Genomic DNA, 25,416 nt, shown 5'->3' with positions numbered 1-25,416 from the left:
AAGGCAGAGGAACCAGACATCAAATTGCCAACATCTATTGGATCATAGAAAAAGCAAGGAAACTCAAAAACCATCTACTTCTGCTTCATTGACCCTCTAAAGCCTTTGACTGTGTGGATCACAACAAACTGGAAAATTCTGAAAGAGGTGGGAATACCTGTCTTACTTGTCTCCTGAGAAACCTGTATACAGGTCAAGAAGCAACAGTTAGAACAGGACCTGGAACAACAAACAGATTCACAGTTGGGAAAGGAGTACATCAAGGCTGCATATTGTCACCCGGCTTATTTAACTTTATGCAGACACATCATGCGAAATGCTGGACTGGATGAATCACAAGCTAGAATCAAGATTGCCAGGAGAAATAACTGTAGCCTCACATATGCAGGTGATACCACCCTAAGAGCAGAAAGCAAAGAGGAGCTAAAGAGCCTCTTGATAAAGATGAAAGAGGAGAGTGAAAAAGCTGTCTTAAAACTCAGCATTCAAAAAACGAAGATCATGGCATCCAGTCCCATCACTTCATGGCAAATAGATAGAGAAACAATGGGAAAAGTGGCAGATTTTATTTTCTTGGGCTCCAAAATCACTGTGGATAGTGACTGCAGCCTCAGAATGAAAAGACTCTTGCTCCTTGGTAAGTGTCTCCTTGGAAAAACTGTATCAAACCTAGATGGCATATTAAAAATCAGAGACATCACTGTGCCAACAAAGGTCCAAATAGTCAAAGCTATGGTTTTTCCAGTAGTCATGTACAGATGTGAAAGTTGGACCATAAAGAAGGCTGAGCACAGAAGAACTGATGCTTTTTAATTGTGCTGTTAGAGAAGACTTTTGAGAGTCCCCTGGACTTCAAGGAGATCAAACCAGTCAATCTTGAAGGAAATCAACCCTAAATATTCACTGGAAGGACTGATGCTGAAGCTCCAGTACTTTGGCCACCTGATGCAAAGAGCCAGCTCTTTGGAAAAGACTTTCATGCTGGGAAAGATTGAGGGCAGAAGGAGAAGGGGGCATCAGAGGATGAGACGGTTGGATGGCATCACCAACTCAATGGACATGTGTTTTTGCAAACTCTGGGAGATGGTGAAGGACAGGGAAGTCTTGCGTGCTGCAGTCCATGCGGTCACAAAGAGTTGGACGTGACTTAGCAACTGAACAACAACAACAGTAATTTTGCATTGAATACCTCTTGAGGTACATTGATATTCAGCCATCTCAACCACCTTGTAGAAACTTAATATGGTTTCAAGTTTAATTATGATTTTCATTTTTTGAAAAATAAGCACCATTCTGTACCAAATCCCTAACTCAGAAATGTTTTTATGATTTTCTCTCCTATGAGGAAATATGTATTTTTCAATCTTTTTGGATCACATTTATAGTATTGTAAAGAAGCAGTGTCAGAAATGGAATTGTTAAAAATCAGCATAGTAATATTCTTAATACTGGGAGGGGAAAAACATAGCCAAAGTTTTGTTTTGGTATAAAAATTAGCAACAAAATAGCTAACAGTGATAAAACTCTTCTCTCTCCAGGGCCAAGGAATATGAGAGTTTATTGGAAGCAAAAACTTTTGGTTCGGACTCACCCTATAAAGCAAAGTGAGTATTTTAGCCTATATTTTTTTATTTGTCTCTTTAGTCTCTGCCTATAACAAAAGTTTACCTGAACCATTATCGTTCGCTTGTGGTTGTAGACATTTGTATCTGATGTCTAGGATTTTATTCTCCTAACACCATATATCCAACTGGGGACGATTTTGCCAGAGGTCATTTGTCTGCATCTGGGGATATGTGATAATATTTTTGTTATCACAGATTGGAAAAACTGGTGCAGCTGCCATCGAGTGAGTAGAGGCCAGGGATGCCATTACACTTTTTCCAGTGCGTGAGATAGTCCTCTGCAGCAAAGGAGTATCTCATTCAAAACATCAGTAGTGCTGAGGTAGAGAAACCCTATTGAACAAAGCAAGTTTCGCCAGGGCTGTACTGATTCTTACTCTGAGGAGATCTCATTCAGGATTGTTGCAGAGGCCACTTGACAGATAAGGATTTAGACTCCACCATTGGGTGTAAGTGTAATTTCTAGGTATACTAGCTAAAGAAACAAAAACATCATCATTTTGTTTGTCTCAAATAGACTGCCAATAGCGGTGCAGCGAGAGAAGGGTACTCATATAATACTGCTGTTGGGAGTGCAGATCGGTATAGTCTTACTGGAAGGCCATGTGAATCTGGAGCGCAGGATGTCCACTTTGGTTTTCTTTTACTTTTAAGATCTTTTATTCATTATATATAAGATTAAGTTCCAGTACTTAAAGTTTTATTTTTTAATTATAGTTGTTTACAATGTTATGTTAGTTTCTGATGTACAGAAAAGTAATCCAGTTATACATACATTGTTTTCAGATTATTTTCCATTATAATTTATTAGAAGATACTGAATGTAGTTCCCTGTGCTGTACAGTAGGACATTGTTGTTTCTTTTGTATAGTTTGCTGGTCCCAAACTCATCTAATTTATCCCCCTGCTACTTTGGACATCCACTTTAGACTTCATACTGCCCAGTGAAATAATGAAAAATGTGTGCAAATATTTATATACAAAGATAACTATTTTTGTTACTTTCAATAGTGAAAAACTCAAGAAACAACTTACATGCCACAGATGGAGGAATATCTATAAGCAGTGGTTGGTATAGATTATGCAACAGCATTTTAATGTAGCTGTTATTTACATTTGTAATAGAAATATTCTTCCCTGTCAGAACTAAGACACCCATAAGAAATACTTTATTACAGTTTTGGAGCTATGAGCCATTGTTATTTTAAAAGAAAAACAGAAGTATAAAATATTAAAGGCATTAACAAAATTGTCAAGATTACGATCATACTGTATATCTGTAAAACCCAAGAGAATCAAATGAAGAGCTAGTCAAAACAAGAGAATCAATTCAGTAAAATGGCTGATTTCCAAATTTATGTGACACTGTTAATAATAGGTGAGGTTTATGAACCTTTACCTTATGCCAGGCTCTTTACATGTGTTGACTCATTTATTACTCACATCAACACAGTGAATTTCATGAGGAAACTAAGCCCTAAATAGAGTAAGTAACTTGCCTAAGGTTAGGCAGCAGCATATCTAGGATACGAAAGTAGTAGCTTTTCTTTATGATAATCAGAAAATATAAATATCATTTATAATAGCAATAAAAACAAACTTTTAAGAATAAACAAGAAATATGAAGGCTCTACAAAAATAAAAGCATAAAATGCTAGGGATATAAAAAAATGACTAATAAAAGTTAAAAGACAAATTATACTCTTGGATAGAAGACAAAGTATAGTAAATTCTCTTTAAATTCTCCTATAAATATGTGATTTCAATAAAAGAACAACCTTCTTAAAGCTAGAGATAGAAGCATTTTAAAAAACATACAGAAAAATAAAATTTCCAGGAAAAATATTTTTAAAGAGGGGAAATGAAGTAGGATTCAGCTAACAGATGGTTAAAATAGTTTTGCATTGGCATGTAAATAGTAATACAAATTAATGAACTCGGTTTTTAAAAACAATCTAGAAATGGATCCAAAATTTGAGGAAATTTAATATATGACACAATATAGTGTTGGCAGAGATGGCCAGAAGTTGCTGAGCCGTTCCTGAAGGCATGGCCCTTTGCAATATAACTTTGCCACCTCTCCATCAACGAGTGGACTCTTATTAACCTTACTCTTGAATTTGGCCTTTTGACTTGTTCTGATCCCTAGTCTACTACAGAAGCAGTATGTGACTTCTGAGCCTTCAGAAGTCTTGAAGCTCTTGCTCACAACTTTGCTTTCTTGTTCCCCTCTGACTGCCATGTAAGGAAGCTTGGGTCAGCCTCCCTGATAACAGATCATTTGGTCATGGTGAATAGCCCTTTTAATATGCTGTTGAATTTGTTCAGCTTGTTCTGTTGAGGGTTTTTGCATAGTGTTCATCAGTGATAGGGGATATCAGGCCAGATCAGGCCTCTGCTTGTGATGTCTCATTGGCCAAGGGAAGTCACTTTGTCAAGTCCTTAGTCACTGTATGAGGAGACTATTAAGTCATGGCTGTGCATTGGAGAAGGAAATGGCAACCCACTCTAGTGTTCTTGCCTGGAGAATCCCAGGGACGGGGGAGCCTGGTGGGCTGCTGTCTCTGGGGTCGCACAGAGTCAGACACTACTGAAGTGACTTAGCAGCAGCAAGATATACTTCATGGGGGACCTTTAATGTAGTAGTCTGTTGTACAGCTTTCTCTGGATTCTCCTTTTACTTGACTAACTGCTCTTCTTCATTACCTGTTGCCTCATTGTTTCTTGCCTCTTTGAGCTCTGACATTAGCATGCCTTTGTCCTGAGAGTTCAGGTAGAGAATTACTCTGTTGGCAATCTTATTTATTTTCATGACTTTAAACAACTAGTATCCAGATGGACTTTAAATTCATGTCTCTAATCCAGACCTGTCCCCAGAACTCCGTTATACAATATCCAGCTTTCATGTTAGCATTTCCACTTGGATGTCTCTCTGTTCACTTGAATGCCTCAGGTGAACATGTGTCAAGGTCAACTCCTAAAATTTGTTTCCAAAACTTACCCCTCCTATTTCTGTTTATCTTAAGAAATCGCAGGTCCATCCTTACATTAAGTCATCTAAAACTTTAGAGTCATCCTTTTTCTCAAAAAACTTAATTATTGTAACTGATTGAAATAGGTAATGAGATGAGAAGACATATCTCCTTATAAAGTTATTCTATTTAATAAATGAAAAGGACTTTCTCCAGTTTCCCTTCCCCCTTCCAGAAAAATTCAGTCCTATTATTGTTAGATGAGAGCACCACCACGCAGCCGTCTGCATGGGCTGGGTGACTGGATGCAGCGGGGGCAGAGGGGTGGCTCTCAGAGCCTGAGTGGACCAAGGAGGGGCGGCCCGGAGTGAAGTTCAGAGCCGAGCAGAGTACGGGAGCTTCCGTGTGGGGCAGGACACCATGGCCTGGCGTGGGGAATCAGAGCCCAGTGAGGAGGGCAGAGCCATGGACTGTCATCCTTGCCCAGTCTGTTAGGGGAGCCTCGTAAAGGCTGTGAAACCCATGCATGGGTGAGAAGAGCAGAGGAGACCGGTGTGGGCAGTCAGAGCCACGCAGGCAGATAATAGTGTGCATAGACAAAGATGGGTGATGCGTTAGGTGGGTATGTCAGGATATGCATGGGTGATGTGTTGTTCACATAAGTAAATATATTAAGGACGTTGGAAGACATTGCTCACTGTTAGAGAAGAGAGTTAAAAATTAGACTCAAGGAGAACAGAAAATCCTGCAATGATGAATTGGAATTGTGGATATAAGTTTTAACTTCTATTTTCCAACATATATGTAGAAATAAATATAGATGTAAACTGTAGGGATACACACATACACACACACATGACCTTGGAACAATGCAGAGTGGGGTTTAGAGGTACTGACCCTCTGAGCAGTCAAAAATCTGCCTATAACTTTTACAGTCAACCCTTCTCCTCTGAGGTTTTACATTCATGAATTCAACCAACCATGAATCCTATGGTACACACATAGTGTAAAACATCTGTATAAATGGACCTATACAGTTCAAAGCCCTGTTGCTCGGGCATCATCTTTTTGTATATCTAATTACATATATTTTATACTTATTTATATAAAATAATGTACACACATTTTCTAGATCTTTCCACTATGGGTGAGGGCCTGGGAACAGCAGCACCTTGATAGCATTGAGCACATCAATATGAAGTGTGAGGATGACATAGTTCCCTGAAAGGGTAGATGGGTTCTTTATTCACAAGAAAGGATGCTGGAGGCAACAATGAAAGATGTTCCATATGGGAGGCAATATATGCACACTGGCTTTTTTCATTTTATATGAGGATTTCTTAAACTCTTACATTTAGAAATACAGGCTTAGGCATACAATTTAAAAATGGAAGGGGAACCTGTAGCCTTAAATTTAAACTGTGTACCTCTCAAATAGAGAAGGTTTAAAAGAAAAAACGGAAGTTAATATATTTATGTCTTCCTGTCCATCACACTAAAGAACAATGTTATTTCCTAACATGGACCTAGTTTCCCTTCTTACACTTGTAAATCTTCCCAATGACCCTAATGAACCTCCCCAAACTCTATTGTGATAAAAGATAGGGTTCCTTACAGAGGAGCTGTTACATTTCACATTCACCAGTAACAGATTTGAACTGAGAATTGTTAAAATGTGTTCAAATGTTGAGAAGAAAATATCTGACCTTAAAAAATTCTCCACAAAGCCATTTACCTGTCAGATACTTCTCATGTTCTAGGGTAGGAATTACGAAGCCTTTAGTTTTTCTTTTCATGCTAGAAAAATTATCTGCCAGAATTTACACAAATAGCAGTTTCTGTATTAAAAAACTGCACCCTCTAAACAGCTCCTGTTCTTGCCCTGTAAGGCAACTATAACTTTCAGGAATTGAGTCCTGTGACATTCAATCATTATTTATAGTATGAATCAAAATCGAGTGCTTTTTTTCTTGAGAGGAGCTATGTTATTTGTGGTACTTGGTGGAGGCCAGGAATGAAGCAGAGGTTTAGCTCATGTTACCACAGCATCCCCTTCATTTGGCATTCTTCCTTGAAGGGTAGGTTCATATGAGTCCCAGATTTGATTTACCTCAGGGTGAAATATGAGCCTCTTGTATTCTGTGAATTAAAATGGTCCTTGTGCCTCTCTAAATACCCCTGGTTTTCAGTGGAATGTGAGCATTCTTGGTAAGAGTACTGCTAGATTCATATGCATCTGTTGCCGTGGCTGGATATTTAGTTACATGGTGTGCAGGCTTTATTCAGCCAAGAGCTGAAGTGGCTACTTATCTGTCACACAATGGAGTTTGCTGCCAGTATTCGTCCACATGATAAGGTCAGTTACTTTAATCGGATGGGACTCTAGCCCACATTCGATTAGGAGGAAAAGGACTATGTTGCTCTTAGTCTATTTTTGTATTTTTTGATATTCTCGAAATGTTAGATTGAGACTTTCTGTCAGCAAGTAGTAATAAGAGTTGATTATTTATTGATTATTTATTCAATGTCTACTTTAGTGAATGATGTTAGGTACATTACATTAATTATCTCTAATCTTCAGAAGCTCTGAAGAAAAAAATATATGTATATATAATCTCCACTTTTAAGTTGAAGAAATTGAGATTGAGTATTTAAATAACCTCCCCACAGTTTACATAAAGCCAGAATTTAAGCACAGGTATTTCTGATTTTAGAGTTTGTATTTGTTCTATGACTTATCAAAGTAAACTCCATATGGATAGTTTAGATTTAAATTGGAGTTCACAAGTGCCTTTTGAACTGCAGTTGGTATTGTATTCTTTGAGGAATTAAAGATTTTTATATAAATAGATGAAATTGTGTTCTAGGATATTATTCATTTGTGAATAAAATTTTCTTATTGAATTGGCTAGATGGTGTGGAGATAAAGCATGAAATCTGAAGATGAAAGGCATAGGTTCCTAGTTCCAATAGTGCATTTACTAGCCATGAAGCTTTGGGAAAGTCACTTCATCTTCCTACGCCCTAACATTCAAACAGAGATGGATAATGTTTTTCAGAGGACAAATAAGATCATATACATGGAAGTATTTCATAACATAGAGATTATGGAAATTATTAAGATTAGTATAAAGAAGAAATTTCTTCTTAGACCACGTATCAGTACTTCTAGAGTGTACTTATGTAGCAGTGCTATGGATAAGATGGTGAATGGCTCCACAACAGCCCTCTCTCATAAGGGTGATGTTGTGCTTCTGCACGGTTCAGTATGATAGCTTCTAGCCACACATGGCTGTTTAACTTATTAAAATTAAGTTAAATTAGTTCTTCATACCAAAGCTCCTTCACTCTAGGGCCTGTGAGCCACAACTACTGAGCATGTGTGCTGCATGTATTAAAGTCCTAGAGACCCTGCTTAGGAAAAGGAGTACGTCAAGGCTGTATACTATCACCCTGCTTATTTAACTTATATGCAGAGTACATCATGAGAAACGCTGGGCTGGAAGAAGCACAAGCTGGAATCAAGATTGCCGGGAGAAATATCAATAGCCTCAGATATGCAGATGACACTACCCTTATGGCAGAAAGTGAAGAGGAACTAAAAAGCCTCTTGATGAAAGTGAAAGAGGAGAGTGAAAAAGTTGGCTTAAAGCTCAACATTCAGAAAACGAAGATCATAGCATCCGGTCCTGCCACTTCATGGAAAATAGAAGGGGAAACAGTGTCAGACTTTATTTTGGGGGGCTCCAAAATCACTGCAGATGGTGACGGCAGCCATGAAATTAAAAGATGCTTACTCCTTGGAAGAAAAGTTATGACCAACCTAGATAGCATATTGAAAAGCAGAGACATTACTTTGCCAACAAAGGTCCGACTAGTCAAGGCTATGGTTTTCCAGTGGTCATGTGAGAGTTGGACTGTGAAGAAAGCTGAGCACCAAAGAATTGATGCTTTTGAACTGTGGTGTTGGAGAAGACTCTTGAGAGTCCCTTGGACTGCAAGGAGATCCAACCAGTCCATCCTAAAGGAGATCAGCCCTGGGATTTCTCTGGAAGGAATGATGCTAAAGCTGAAACTCCTGTACTTTGGCCACCTCATGCGAAGAGTTGACTCGGAAAAGATTCTGATGCTGGGAGGGATTGGGGGCAGGAGGAGAAGGGGACGACCCAGGGTGAGATGGCTGGATTGCATCACTGACTCAATGGACGTGAGTCTGGGTGAACTCCGGGAGTTGGTGATGGACAAGGAGGCCTGTTGTGCTATGATTCATGGGGTCGCAAAGAGTTGGACACGACTGAGTGACTGAACTGAACTGAGAGACCCTGCTTAGAAACGAGAACCCACCACAAGGAGAAGCTACCGCAACTAGAGAGTAGCCCCCACTTGCTGCCACTAGAGGAAGCCTACATGCAGCAATGAAGACCCTGTACAACCAAAAATAAATGAAATAAAATGGTTAATTTTTTTCTTAAGTCCTGCATTCATACTAACTGTCTTTCAAGTGCACAATAGGTACATTTGGTCAATAGCCACCAGGTTGTACATAATAGGTATGGAACATTCCCGTCATTACCAAAAATCCTGTTGTCAATCTCTGCATGAGAGAGACTTGTGATAGTGACTTGAAGGAATAGATCAGAGAAAGCAGTGTTTGAGCTAGGAACTTAGGGAAGAATAGGATTTTTCTGGAGGTGGGGCAAGTGTTTCAGAAGGAATTAATAAAAGAGCATTTGCAAAGACACTGAAACAGGGAAAGCAGGATTTAGATCCAGAAAGACCTCATGCATATAGAGCCAGTGTGGTAAGATTAGCCCTACATGGGAGGAATCCGTCTTCCTCGATTGTAATAGGAAAAATAAAGGAGAGTGTGGGTGAAATGCTCACATGCCTATAGATTTTCGGCAGAAAGTGAGGATTTCCTTGTTCCAGTAGCTTCCATTTTCTCTATGAAATGTAAAACCTTCTTACATGAAAGCAAGGGGGAGAAGGAAAAGAGTGAAATTATGAGGAGATGGAGCAATATGTGAAGTCTTTGTGGAAGAGTGCAAGAGTGAGCAGACTTGGACAAACTTATTAGTAAGATTCTGAAGCCATAGTCATACCAGTCTTTTGTATGGTATGAGTTTTTCTCAGTTTCAGAAATGGAAACAGCTGGCAGATGTTCACTAATCCAGCTAAATTAATGTTTGCAAGACACCGAGAGGGATGCCTGGCCCACTAAATAATTGTTGGTGATTGTTACCCTAACTGGGGGTTAGCTGTAGGAGTAACAGAACAACAGAGAAGGAATGTACCACACGTTTACAAGGAAGTGATTATAATGAGGGCCAGTGGAACCAGTCATAGGTAAAAATGGAAGTAGGGTAACAGGGAAATGGCATATAGGGGGAAAGTGGAGAGATCTAGGATGGTGTCTGGTGAGTGTCTGTTGGTAGGATGCTCAGGCGAGTAACAGGATAGGAGGAGAAGATTGCTCAAAGAATGAGGTCTGTGAAACAGAAGAAGTAAAGAATCCTATGAAATATGTGTTATTTTTGTGCGTGCTAAGTCACTTCAGTAGTGTCTAAGTCTTTGCGACCCCATGGACTGTAGCCCGCCAGGCTCCTCTGTCCATGGGATTTTCCAGGCAAAAATACTGGAATGGATTGCCATGCCCTCCTCCAGGGGATCTTCCCCACCCAGGACTGAACCCACATCTCTTACGTCTCCTGCATTGGCAGGCGGGTTTTTTACCACTAGAGCCACCTAGGAAGCCCCAGGTGTGTTACGTGTTATTCTTGGTGAAAAGCAAGTAAAAACAAATGCTCTGTTGTCTAAATGACATCAGCAGTGACAGGAAATCCCCAAATTGCTTATAAACTAGAACATGGGGAATTTGACATTCTGAGGATTTACAGTGCTTATAATTACCCTAAAGATTTACATCAAAATATGAAAACCTGCTCAGGCTCCTCTCCTCATTTTCTCTGCCATCATACTCTGACCTTTCCCCATCATCAAGTCTGTTCTAGTGTAAGAGTAACGCAGAAACTGATGGCAGCAACTGCTCCAGCTGATCCTGTGGACGGACAGTACTGTCCTCTAGGTCTGTTTCGTGTCACAAAGACTAGATTGGTGTTTGTGAATATAGAGTAATACCGGCCTTAGGAGTGGTTTGTTTTTCTTTTCCTTAGGTACTCTATGAAGCAGCTTCTAATATAATAATGAAAGTAACATTTGTTTAACAGTGTTCTGGAAAATGAAATATTGTAGCCTAATTCATTCATGTCATTCTTCTCTTTTATTTTGTATCCAAGGCTTCAGCGTTTAGCCAAAGATCTTCTAAAACAACTACAAGCACAAGACAGTGGCTCATGGGCAAACAATAAGGTTTCTGCTTTAGATCGGACCCTTGGTGAGGTCGCTAGAATATTGGAAAAAGAGGTATGTAATTCATCTCTGGCCTCTGGCCATAATCTGTATGTTTCTTTCTCATTATGACGGGCCATGGTACTACAAGGCAAACTCTAAGTATATGTGTTTCTCTGGTGTTTCCAAAAGCCAGTCAACCATTGGTGGATATTTTTTTCTTTTTGTTAGTATGATATTGAAATTGTTTTTAGTTGTGTTAACTGAAGTCCTCTGTGGCAAAAATATATTCTTTACATTGTAGTTTTCTCAGTCATATTTTTCCTAACATGACATTCTATTTTAAATAGAATCAGAGTAATAAAGATATACAGTTTAAGGGCAGAAAATATAAGACTTTGAATTATAAAGCTCATAAATCACAGATTTTCACAAAACACCAGTTTCCTTCCTGTTTCCAATAGAAGATTTGATAGTTTTCTTTAATGACTTATAGTCATTAAATGTTTCAGTGACCGTTTAAAAAATCCTTAATGGTTTTAAAAGTATTTATTATTCACTATAGAAAATTTTAAAGGAACAAAGAAGAAGTAAAACTCCCTGTAATATCCAATATTGACATTTTATTGTGTTTTTTCTAATTTTTTACTGTACATTTTTATAGTATTTTGTCTTGCTAATTTTATCATAAATATTTTATCATGCCTTATAAATTCTTTTTAACTGAATGAACATATCACAATTTATACAATTTATATCACTTAGGTGGTTTCTAATTTTTTTGTTTAAGATGATGTTCATCTTTGTTTATTAGCTGCAGTTTTTGTTTTCTTGATTTAAACTGTATTGTGTTATACTTTATATATATGAAAAAATGTAATAAAAATTACATAAATGCAATGGGTTATGATTTCATGACCAACCCAAGAACTAAGTTGATCCAAGTATATTTATTATTTATAGTTCCCATTGGATTCCTTCCTTACCCTATCCCCCTGCCTCTGCTCCCTTTCAGGAAATACTGTATAGAATTAAAGGGGTATCCTTTCTTTGTTTTATAAAAATAGTGTTATTGATTTATCACATAAATACATATTTAATTAATATATTATTTTGTTTTGCTTGTATTTGGCCTTTATAAAATATTACACTGCAGACTTCTTGATTTTTTTCAATCAAAATTATGGCTCTTAAGTTTTATTTAAGCTTATAAATGTAGCTATTTTTCATTTATTTTCTCTGTTGTACAGTGAGTACTACATTGTGTTAGTACTACAATTTTTTATATCATTCTCCTGACAATAGATGTTCATTTCAGGATTTGATATGTGTGTGTGTGTGTGTGTGTGTGTGTGTGTAGACGGGGGTGATTGGAGAGAGGGAGAGAGGTAAGGGGCCGTGCTGCTCAAACAATTTCTGTATTAGAACAATTCAAGAAGAATTTCTCTAAAGCAGGGAAGGAGCCTCAGACTTTAGTCTGCATCAGAATCACCTAGAGGACTTGTTAAAACACCTTGGATTTCTGATTCAGTAGATCTGGAGTGGGTCCCAAGAATTTGTGTTTCCAGTAAGTTCCCAAGTGACATTGATGCTGCTGGTCCAAGGACTATACTTTGAGAGCTTGCTCTATTCTAGGCAATATGCCTCACGGGCAGAATTACTGGGTTTTCAGTCATATGAATAACCAACTTTACAAGACAGTGCTCAGCTGCATTTTGGCGTCAAACAACAACCCCTTTAGGAACTGAAAGCAGCGTACTCACTGTGACATGGCCGCAGAGCCACGTGGAGTCAGTTCTTCTATGTAACATGTCCTTTTCAAAGTGTGAGAGCGTTCAGAAACTGGTAGTTGTCCAGCATGTACTGGATGGAATGTTTAGAGGTTTTATATGCCTTGGGGAAATCTCTAATTATTTTAAAATTACAGATACTGATTATTTTCTTTTTGTTTTTAAAAAAGGATACTTATACTTTGAAATAAAAGGCATTGCTTGAAGATACTACCATGTAAACTTTATCTTACAAATATTGTTTTAGATTGAAGTAGTCACGGAATTTTTTAGGAAAAAGTAAAATGATCTGTGTAAGAAAGGTATTCAGTCTGAAAATCTAGGTAAAGTTATTTCATTCACAAAGGGGCAATTTACCAGAATACCACTGATTCCTTATAATTTGAGGGAGAAAAATGTTGTCTGGCTCCCAGTCTAAATGATCTGTGTCAGGAACCTTGCTGTAAAACTGTCCTCAGAGTATACACTGCAGGACCACCTAAGAGTCTAAACTTACCTACAATAAGATCCTTTTGCAACTTTTAGAACTAAAATCCTTTTTACTTTGCCAAAACAGACACACTTTATGTGAAATCCTGTTCACAGAGTTATACTGACATTTCAGTGTAATTCAGCTGATGGTATTTATGATTTCAGTCTAGGAATTATAAATAACCATTTCTTTTTGTTTGGAAAACTGCCTGGAGTAACAAAATCATTAGCGTCAAAGCCAAGTACCCAGTGAAGAATTTGAAGACAGCCTAGAAGTGACAGGGGTGGGACTGGTGGAACTTGGGCAAGCGCTCATTGAGGAATGGTGAGAGATTAATCTTGAGGTCTTTGTCCTCTTAGTTTAGACCTCAACACGCTGATGCTTTCTGTTACTGCTTCGGCACAGTTTCCCTTAGAAAATTTTTCTGAAGTTCTGAGAACTGTTTTAGGGCTAACAGGTTAAAAGTGTGAAGCACAAAAGTGCTCTGTCACAAAAGAGATTTGGAGACTGAGGAGATCTGGGTATTTTTGTGCTTACCGTGTGACTCACGTTCCTTCTGGCTTCTTAGGTTCTCTGATTCCATTCAGAAATAAAACATTTGTAAGCCTTGCTGTGTGATTATGCTTTTTAACAAACTGTGCCACAAGCCGCTGCTTCAAGTATAGAATCTAATAGGAGATTTTCTCTTCGCAAGGACTAAAGCCACCAAGGAGCACACCCTGACATAATCCTGAACGGTCTCACCTGCCCTCAGAGACTGCAGGGAGAGTGCCTCAGCATGGTACAGAAGGGGTGACCGTAATCCAGCCCTGGAGTAGGCTTGCAGTCCAAATTCTCACACCCATACTCTTTCAGATATTGAATTGAGTGTAGACTAGCCCCAGATTGATTAGTAGCATCGCCTAGGAACCTGGCAGAAAGAAATGCAAATCCTAATTGGAAGAGGACACCTTTATCCTAGGCCTCAAGACATTTATGTGAAGTAATTTTATGAGAACAAGTGGCCACAGTCAGTCAAAACACAATCACAAAAGTAGATAAGTCATTATGAGTAAGCTCAAGCAGAAAGCAGAACTGCAAGACTTTATAAATACCAGTCATAGATCATAAAACTGTGTGTTTTATATGTTAGGAAATAAAAGGATTGAAAATATCTACAGGTATGGACCTAACAATAGTGACACAGGAGGTAATTCAGAATAGTCCTCTCACTGATGACAGTTAATAAAGCTGAACAAACTATAAGCTGGTTCCGAACTGCTAATAGAGTAGTAAAGAATTACTGGTCCAAGATCTAGGAACATGGCATTTTGGGGCTGGTTATAGTTGGTGATCCAAAAAAGGTGGATGAGAAGCTTGAGTAGTACTTTTAATAATATTACAGAACTGATGGAGGAGAAACAGGAGCGTCTAGGGCTGTCAGTGCTAACACAGTGGCAAAAAGTCTGTGTTTTGGGTTGAGAGTTTAAAGGACTGAATGAAGAGAGAGGGTAAACAGAAAGTGTGCCAGTCACTGCACAGACTGCAGCTAAAGGTCAAACCATCTGGGTGGCTGGGGAAATCCTGATTATTGGAAAAAAAAAAAAAAAACAGGGAAGTGATCTGGAATTGCTAATACCTGCAGGTACCTAACCAAAGCAAATAGAAAACCTACTCTGAAGGAAGATATTATAATAATCAACCTAAGCCTCAACTTATTTCAATAAAGTGATTTTAAAATATATTTTCTGGCAGAGAAAGATAGTTAAGCATATAAAAGGCAAGACAACATGGATAAAAATCAATAGAAAGAAACAAATAGGGACTCTAGAACTATGCTTACTGTGTTCAAGGATATAAGTATTCATTTTTTAAAAAAAGTATAGTGCATTTGAAAGAAAATAGAAATTTGAGAACTGAATGTAGATGAAATAACAGAATAAACCAACTGGAGAGAGAATTTGTGTACTGTAAGATAGGTCATAGGAAAGAATCCTGACTGAAGCACGGAGAGAAGATATGGAAAATACAGAGAAGAATGTAAGAGGCAAATAATATATGGTGAAAATACCTAATATATGTATAGTTATTCAGAAGGAGAGAAGTAGAAACATTATTTGAAGTAATTATCATTTAGAACTTTCTAAAACTTATAGATCAATCCACAGATTCATGAAACCAAATAAAATTCAAGCAGGGTAAGTTAAAAAGAAATCCACAGTCCACAGACATCATAGTAAAATTGAAGAAAATCATAGTGCAAGCCAATCTCATTCATGAACTTGGATTCAAATTTCCTAAGCAAATTTTGGCAAACCAAATCATGCAGTGTGTTAAATGAATAATATGTAACAACAAAGTTAGGTTTATTCAAGATATGCAAGTTTAGATTATTGTTGGAAAATCAGTCATAGCTTATGTTAGTGGAAGAAAAAGATCATCTCAAAAGATGCAGTTAAAAAGCATTTGATAAAGTCATCACCAAAGCAATTCATGATGGTAAACCAGGAACAGAATGGGATTTCCTAATCTAACAAATTGTATCTGCCCCCCAAAAAAGCATAGCTGATATCATAAACTATTAAACAAGTTTAACAAAGCCACTAGATACAAGGAGAGATATAAAATTGTATTATGATGTCATCAAAAGAATTAAGTATGTAAGAGTAAATCTGTCATGTTCATAGATTAGATTTTTTTGTATCTCTTATTTAAAGCTGCAGAAATTAAGATGGTGTGCTATTGGAGCAAAGGTGGAGAAAAAGAAAAATATGAACAGTCCTATTCTAATGTGTATGCTTGATGCATGACATGCGGGGGATTTGTTTATGTATATATGGAAAAAGGAGGTGGGGTGAAGCATTAGGAGAAAGTATGGTCTATTCTGTGAATGATGCTATGGTGATTAAATATCCTTATTTTTAAAAACTGAAACTTGACCTTAACTCACATCATAAAAAATTCTAGATTGACCTAAATGTAAATGAAAAAATAAAATTAGGAAATAACAGAAGAACGTCTTTTTGACTTTGGGGTTTTGCCTAGATAAGAAAAGTACAAAAAAGACATTAATCATAAAGGAAGGTGTTAATAAATTTGCATTAAAATAGGAACTTTTATTCATCAAGAGACTCCAGGGAAAGAAAAGAATAAAAAAGAAACAGAATGGGAGAAGACATTTATATGTACAACTCACAAAGAAGAGTATCCAGAGCATATAAGGAATTCCTACAAATTAATGAGGAAAGAAAAACCCCAACAACAACCCAATAGGAAAATGGTCAAGAGAATGGCATTCCAAAAGGAGAAATTTAAATAGCCAATAAATAAATGCGAAGATAGTCAGTCTCTTTCGGAGAAGGCAGTGGCAGCCCACTCCAGTACTCTTGCCTGGAAAATCCCATGGCTTGAAGGAGCCTGGTAGGCTGCAGTCCATGGGGTTGTGAAGAGTTGGACACTACTGAGCGACTTCACTTTCACTTTTCACTTTCATGCATTGGAGAAGGAAATGGCAACCCCCTCCAGTGTACTTGCCTGGAGAATCCAGGCGGGAGCCTGGTGGGCTGCCGTCTCGGGTCGCACAGAGTCGGACACAACTGAAGGGACTTAGCAGCAGCAGCAGCAGTTCCAGTTATATGAACTTCAAGAACAGACAAAGCTAACCTTACTGTTTTGAAATGTATACCTAGGTGGTAAAACTATAAAGAAGATTCGGGAAGTGTTTCTCATAAAAATCAGGATAATGATTGTCCAGAGAGGAGAGTGCTTGGTATGATCAGGGAGATTTACCGAAGGGGTTTCCAGATTCTTCTTTTTTCTTGACCAGATGATGATGTTATGCTCAAATTACTCTTCAAATTGTGTTATGTGTTTTCTTTTTTTTCTTTTCTGGCTTTCTGTATGTTATGTTTCACAATAAAAATTACACTGAAAGTTCAAGTTGAATTGCTTCAAAGACACTTTTGTTGCACAAATGTTTAATTATTTCAAATAAGAGTTTTTAAAACATTCTTATGTATGCAAAGGCACTCTCCTCATTCTTGCCATTGTATTAAATTTGTTCTAAGTAAATGTGATTTGTATTTGCATTGACTTTCTCAGTACTCTGCCACACTGAACATTACATTTAAGTTTGGATAGTAACAGCATCCCACAAGCTTTCTGTGGTTTATCAGTAACATGAGACATTTGTATGCTGTTACTATAAGTAAACAGTTTAAGCAGATGGATTGGACATGGATTTTGTCCAGTTGCCTTTCCTGACTTTTTTAGAATCCTGCCAAATTTAAATAGGGATTCAGCTGTAAGTCTCTTCAACCTCAATAAGTAAACCACATAGCTGACAGCATTCATAATTTAACTGAATTGAGAGATGTCAAATCACAGTTGACTTTGTGATAACCTATAGCACACCCTGCCATGCTTTGGTGCTTTTGAAGTTCATCCTGAAAAATTCCACCAACAAAAAACTATAGAAGATAGAAAAGTAGAAACTCAGCCTCACCCCATCCTCTTCTTTCCTACTTTTCACCAACTGAGGTTTGTGGCTATTTCATACATGCCTAGACTCAAAGAAGACAAACCACTAATCCCTAGGAGCTTTTTCACCCCAATTGTGTTCAGGTCCTGCTGGACACTGCCTCTTGTCCAGAACTCATGGTTGCGTTAGGTTTTACTTCTCTTATTTTCAGCTGGAACTCTTCAGTTGTGTGAAACTGGAAAACATTCAGTTGTAGGATCCTTTCATTTCGTTCGCCTCACTTACAGTGTTCTCACTTTATGGAGTTTCCTCATAGCAGCTGCCCAATAACTGTATGTAGCTTGTATGACACCCACATTTTGTCAGAAGGTGTCAAGTACATCATATGGCCCAAAGTAAAATGAAAATGTGTCTCATACCTTCTTCAACTTGCTTGTTTTAGTCAACTAAATGGAATTGTTATTTTAAGAATCATGCGGATCTTTACATGGTTTGTGTTTTTTTTTTTTAAACAGTGAAGGAAAGGGAAGAAGTGTTTATATATTTTGTTTTAGGTGTGGTTATATACGTATGTCCAATTGCCAAAATTCATCAAACCAAATACTTAAATCTCTGCATTTTATGTTAATTATCTCTCAGTAGAAAAAAAAAAATTAGGTGATCATGACCGCAAAATAGTGTATGTTATATTTCAGATGATGAGGCTTGCCTTTATAAAAGCACACTATTTAGTCATCTCGTCTGAAATCACTTACTGTGGTTTCTTTATGAAAAGTCCTCTTAAAAGCAAATAAATTTGTTATAAAAATTCAGTTATGAATATTTGCACTGCTAGTTTACAGCAACATTTTATATGACTTGTGATATTTTCTATTATGATTATGCAAATTATCTCTTTGTGGACTACTCTTAAACTCTTTTTAAGAACCTCTTACATAATATAACATAGGAATTTATATAAAACAGACTTGCACAGAAAATTAATAATTATAACAGCAAAAAACCTGCTGACTACTCCTTGAGAAACATCATTGTCAGCATCTCAGAACCCTCCAACCTACCTACATTTATTTTGCCAATCATACATTTCTCTTAATATTGGGATAAATTATTACTTTGGCTTTTTGGAAACCACTTTTTTTTATTTTATGATTTTGTCCCCTAAAGGCCCAATCTTAAATAATCTATGTTAGTTTAAACATGTCTAGTTTTGAACATTATATAAATGGAATGCTCTTCTCTGTAATTTGATGTTTTGCTTCTATCAAGATTATGTATTTAACAATTTATGTTGTTGTAAGGGGTTTTCCCATTGTTATATATTGTGTCATTATATAAATTTACCACAATAATTTATCCATTTTACCACTAATGGACACTGGGTTGTTTTGATGAAATAAGTGCCTGTAAACATGTATCGCTGAACTCATGTGCAAGAATTTCCCTAGGGAGTGGAATTCCTGGGTCATATGGTATGTATATCTTTAATTTTTCTTGATAATGCTGTATTGTTTCCAAAATTATTACAAACGACTCTACTGCCAGCAAAGTATGAAAGTCCTTTCTCTCTTTCTAACATTTGATGTTATCAGACTTTAATTTTTGCTGATCTTGTAGGTATGTAGTACTCCTTGCTGGAGTTTAGTGCGCATCTCTGTTTTCAGATAGGTTCGAGCACCTGTTTGTACTGCTTGGCCATGTGAGTTTTTTTGTGGCATGCCTGTTCAAATCTTTTGCCCATTTTTCTACTAATTTATTTTTTATGTTCTGGTTACCAATCCTCGGTTGTCAAGTGGATTAAATACATACATTTCTGTTACTCAGCTGTCATTTTACTCTCTTTTGGTTTTTTCTGTTTTAAAATTAAAATATAGTTTATATATTTATAATATTATATGTTACAACTGTACAATATAGTGATGCACAATTTTTAAAGATTTTACTCAGTTTATAATATTGGCTTATTTCCTGTATTGTACAGCGTATCCTTGTAACTTATTTTGTGCATAATGGTTCATACCTCCTACTACCCTACCAAAATATCTCTGCCCCCGCCTCTCTCCTGTAACCACTGATTTGTTCTCTCTATCTGTGTCTCTTTTTTATTATGTTCACTAGTTTGTTGTATTTTAGATTCTAAGTATAAGTGATATCATATAGTATTTCTTGGTTTTAATATGAGAAAAGTTATTAGTATTTTATGGTTAATAGTTTTTGCTTATCTTTATAAACAGTTGCCCCATTCCCGAATCAAGAAGTCTTTTATATTTTCTTGCAGAAGTTTTCTAGTTTTGCTTTTACTTTTAGTTTATTATCCATCTGGAATTAATTTTTTGGCTTATTGTGAAGCTTAATTTCATTTTTTTCCATCTGGGTGCTTAATTTTTTGAGCACCATTTATTAAAAAAACTAGTTTTCCCCTGTTGTTCTTTGGTGTCTCATCTATCATAAATCAAAGTTTTATAGATATGCATTTTTCTTCTATTTTTTGTTTTAATTTATTCTCTCCCCAGTTGTCTCTGATACACTGTTAAAACTGTCCATTAAATTCTCAATTTTAACCACAGTATTTTCCATATCTAGAAAGCCTGTTTACTCTCTTTCACATCTGCTATAGCTTTTTTATAATTCCATGTTCTGTGCAGATATTTTTGAGCTTACTTTTTATATATACACAGAAGATATCATTTTACAGTCTATTTGATAATCTCAATATCTCACATCTTTATTTGATTTTATACATTCTTTTTATGCCTTAGTTCCTTTTTCACCTATTAATTTTTCATTACATACTGATAAATGTAATTGTGGAGGACTTCTGCCTCTATATTCATAGCGTACTAGTCTGGAATTTCTTCTGATGTCTTTGTCTAACTGTGATATCAGGGTGATACCAACTTCATAGAATGAGATAGGAAGTGTTCCCTACTTCTGTTTTTTGGAGTACTTTGAGAAGGACTGGTGTTAATTCTTCTTTAAATGTTTGGTAGAATTGACCAGTGAAACCATCTGGTTCTGAGTTTTTCTTTGTTGAGAGATTTTTGATTACTGATTCAGTCTCTTTACTTGTTACAAATATATTTCAATTTTCTATTTCTTCTTAAGTCTGTTTTAGTAGTTATCATATATCTAGGAATTTGTTCATTTCATCTGGGTTATCTAACTTGTTGGCATATAATTGATCATAGTATGCTCTCATAATCCTTTTATATCTGTAAGATCAGTAGTAATATCCCCACTTTCATTTCTGATTTTAGTTTTTTGAGTCTTCTCTTTTATCATTAGTTAAAAGTTTGTCAATTTTGTTGATCTTTTCAAAGAACCAATGTTAATTTTTCTGTTTGTTTTTCTATTCTCTATTTTATCTCCACTCTAATCTTTATTTCCTTTAGTTTAAGGTTATTAGCTTTGAGGTTAGTTTGCTTTTCTTCTTCTAGTTCCTTAAAGTTTAGAGTTAAGTTATAAATTTGAGATCTTTGTTATTTTTAAAGCAGATATTTACATCTATAAATTTTTCTCTTAAACATCACTTTCAGTGAATTTCATAACTTATATTGTATTCATTTTCATTTATTTCAAAATTTTCTGATTTCCCTTGTGATTTCTTCTTTGACCCATTCATTGTGCACAATGTATTGTTTAATTTCCACATATCTGTGAGTCCTTCAGACTTTCTTCTGTTACTGATTTCTGATTTCATTCTTTTGTGGTTAGAGAATATACTTTGTATAATTTCAGTCTTTTAAAATTTATTTACATTTGTTTATGGTCATTGTTGGAACAATTTTAAAAATAATTGAAAACCTAATATAATGGTGCCTTCCTCTGGAAATATTTTTATTTATTTTTGGTAGGTGCTAAGTATATTAATGTTTCCAGAATATCTTAATTCAGATTCAAGGCCAAAGGTTCCCTAGACCTCTTGGGGTGTCCTAACAAGCTGCAAGTATATGGATTGGCTGGCTATCTTCCATTTCAGACTTATTATGAGGGTGAATCTTTTCAGTCTTTGGTGGAATGGTTAACTTGTGTCATTTTATAAATGTTTCTCATGGATCAGCAAAAGCAACTTTGAGGGCTGTGCTTCTGTGTCTTGATTTTTACCTTTTCCCAGATATTCAACTTGCAGTTCTCTTTCTGGTAGCTTTAATTTGTGTAGAATAATTTTTAAAAGCATTTTATTCAGCTTTTTTTGCCATTTTTCAACAGAGTTTATCTTAATTGCTGGTTTCTCATTTTAGAATGAGATAGTCCTTCTAGTGCCATTTTAAATTATACTTTAAAAATAAATTATAAACTGGAAGGATATTGAAGTAATGTCTATAACATCAGCATTTTGGGAAATGGCTGTTAAATAAGTTAGCTAGTTGTGTAACTGAGGATCAGCTTGTTTCATATTAAGCTATGTTGCAAATATATGAAAACAGCTGTGTGTCCCTTCCACTTAGAAAAGTATCACACAGAGGATTTAGTTTAAAAAGAGAATGCCTTTGCTGATGCATCAGTGAAGGTCCTTATTCAGAAAAGTATTTAGTTCATTGACCAGAACTGTAGATCATTAGAGTTGTTTATAACTAAATCCCAGCTACATATTTTTGATGGTTATTTGTTATTTCTTCTTAGAACTAGGGGCTTCCCTGATGGCTCAGTGGTAGAAAATATCCCTATCAATGCAGGAGACTCCAGTTCAATCCCTAGGTAGGGAAGGTTCCCCTGGAGAAGGAAATGGCAACCCATGCCAGTGTTCTTGCCTGGGAAATCCCACAGACAGAGGAGCCAGACGGGCTACCGTCCATGAGGTCACAAATAGTAGGATGCGACTTACTGACTAAACAACAAAAACAGCTTAGAATTAGATAGAATGTGTTTTGTTGTTGTTGTTGTTGTTGTTGTTTTTAAGGAGAGCTAAGCATCGTGTTGGAGAAGACTCTTGAGAGTCCCTTGGACTGCAAAGAGATCCAACCAGTCCATTCTAAAGGAGATCAGTCCTGGGTGTTCTTTGGAAGGACTGATGCTAAAGCTGAAACTCCAGTACTTTGGCCACCTCATGTGAAGAGTTGACTCATTGGAAAAGACTGTGATGCTGGGAGGGATTGGGGGCAGGAGGAGAAGGGGACGACAGAGGATAAGATAGCTGGATGACATCACCAACTCGATGGATGTGAGTTTGGGTGAACTCTGGGAGTTGGTGATGGACAGGGAGGCCTGGCATGCTGCAATTCATGGGGTCGCAAAGAGTCAGACATGACTGAGCGACTGAACTGAACTGAAGCATGAGAAATCAAAACCAAGTTCACTACTTATCTAGCTAGGTAAATGCCAATATACTGTCATTGCCCACCTTTCCTTAGCTAAGGGAGGCTTCTCAAAGCTATTAGATACAAAAGTACCCTTCCCTGGAATGTCAATTTTATACAAATATTAGAGACCAAAAAATCATTAAAAATTCTTTTACGTGCAGGTTTTTGTGCGAAAGATCATGTGGCAAATAATTGATAATATTTAACCAAGCATGTCATTTATTACATTAGGCAAGAAATGTCATAAAAATGATATTTGAGAGCCAGAAGTAGGACCATGAGTTATTTAATCTATATTTATGTTGCTAAATGCTGCTGCTAATATTAAGAACAAATTATTAGAGTTTTTTCTTCACTAACAAAGTTCTTATTGAGTACATTGTTGTTATGATTTAAGGAGATAGACAACACTGTATAAGAAACCCTTTCAGCCCAGCATATGATAAGAGTGATTTTACCTCTCAATAAGATGTGCTTTTTGAAGTTTCTGCCTGTAGCATCCCAGCAGTATTCCATCATGCTACCTCTCTGGCAGTGTTCTGCTCTTGGGCTCACCTTAGTGATTGATTGCTGGATGCAGTGAGTAAACACTTACTGTTTTTAACTACATTTGTATAAGTCTGGGTTCTCGGAAATAGTGACACTAAAAAACGAGAAATTGCCCGTATAAGGACCTTGATACTAGCTGCCTTCAGTTCAGCTCTTTTTTTTTTTTTTTTTACTTTAATAGACTCCATGGCAAATACCTTGTATGTAAGTAAGACAAGAAGAAAACTATTTTCCTCCTCAATAGTATGTAATATAAAACATTGCTTTCTAGTTAAAATAAGTATAGATGAGATCATGGAAAAGAATGCAAAATTTTTAAATTTTTGAAATAAAATTCTCATGAAGATGTTTCTTGCTGGTACTAAGAATATACTCCCTGTTCCCCTTCATGTCCCTGAAAACTCACTATTTTTCTGACATTAGAAATTCTTAAATGAACATTTTGGAGAAACTCTACCTTGTAATAAATTAAATCATCTAGGTTGTCCTCTATCCCATCCTTAGGAACTGTGAAGAAATAAAGGATTGTTGAAAGTTACATGTGATGTTGGTGAAAATTGCACCATCTGTGGGCAGATACTAAGGAAGCAGATGAGAGCAGTGTTGAAAGCATGGACCTAGAACCTGCTGCCTGTTTACCTGGAAAAATTAATTAAGCAATCTGGGCTTCAGTCTTCCTTATAAGTAAAAAGTATAATGTTGACATGTCCCAAAGGATTGTGTGGCTGTTAAATGAAATAATGTATGTTAAACTCATGGCAACAATTAGGCATTCAGTAGATGTTGATACAATATAATGCAGCTATTAAGACCGCAGGCTTTGTAGTTATAAGCCTGAATTCAAATCACAAATCAGCCATGTAAATAGTAGCTCTGTGAGCTTAGGTAGATTATAACCTTTGTAGGAAACTTCATTTTCTTCCTTTCAAAAATATGAGTAGGATTACATATCTCTTTTGTGAGAATTAAAATTTAGTAGCAACATAATCAACTTATTTATTACAAGAATTAAAATATAGCATCTAAATTAATATAAACCATTTTAAATATTAAAGGAGAAAAACAATAGAAACAGAAAAGACATAAATTAAAATTCAACAATTATTCCTAGCTGTTAATAATTTTAAAGATTTAATTTAAGAAGAGCCTAGTTTAGGGTGGTTACCAAAAAACTGCCAAAGAACATCATATCTAATAATGAAACATTGATTCACTGTCCTGGAGGTCATGGCCAGCTCAATATAACAAGAAAAAGCAGTGCTGATAACTACCTGATGTGCACCAGTATAGCCAAGTGGATTGTTTGAAGTCATTTCTTCCTTTGGATTGGTTGATATCTGGTGAAATATGTTGCTAACATATCTGAACATGCCTGAGTACTCCATTATCTTATCCACACACACCCATATCCCCTGACCAGCTCCCACCGCATGCCCCTGACAGCAATGAGAGGAAACTTCTGCAGATGACTAATGAGCATCACAGAAAGCTGACTCAACTCTGAGGAACTGAGAAATCACCCAAATGTGAACATTCAGCACCACCCTAAGGAAAGCATTGGAAGGACTGATGATGAAGCTGAAGCTCCAATACTTTGGCCACCTGATACGAAGAGCCGACTCATTAGAAAAGACCCTGATGCTGGGAAAGATTGAAGGCAGGAGGAGAAGAGGATGACAGAGGACAAGATGTTTGGATGGCATCACTGACTCAATGGACATGAGTTTGAGCAAGCTCCGGGAGTTGGTGAAGGACAGGGAGCCTGGCGTGCTGCAGTCCATGGGGTCACAAAGGGTCGGACACAACTGAGTGATTGAACAGCAAGGGAAAGCAAAAGGGAGGCTGTCAGCACATGGACTGGCTTTGCAGGATCAAGAGAAGGCATATAATCTTTACAAGTT

General features: G+C 36.7%; 1 protein-coding gene across 13 annotated transcripts in view; it reads left to right on the top strand.

Annotated features, from left to right (window-relative positions):
- SCAPER (S-phase cyclin A associated protein in the ER) overlaps positions 1-25,416 on the top strand; it is a 396,299-nt gene that overhangs the window by 174,802 nt on the left and 196,081 nt on the right. For all 13 annotated transcript variants that reach the window (XM_060401720.1, XM_060401719.1, XM_042235193.1 and 10 more), the window contains 2 exons: positions 1,539-1,604; positions 10,894-11,020. In XM_060401720.1, coding sequence (XP_060257703.1) covers positions 1,539-1,604; positions 10,894-11,020 — 193 coding nt within the window. The remainder of the gene's footprint in view (positions 1-1,538; positions 1,605-10,893; positions 11,021-25,416) is intronic.

This window comes from Ovis aries, chromosome 18, assembly GCF_016772045.2.
Source record: "Ovis aries strain OAR_USU_Benz2616 breed Rambouillet chromosome 18, ARS-UI_Ramb_v3.0, whole genome shotgun sequence".
NCBI classification, from domain to species: Eukaryota; Metazoa; Chordata; class Mammalia; order Artiodactyla; family Bovidae; genus Ovis; species Ovis aries.
The sequence above is the reverse complement of the archived record's forward strand: the minus strand, read 5'-3'. Positions and strand labels throughout refer to the sequence as shown.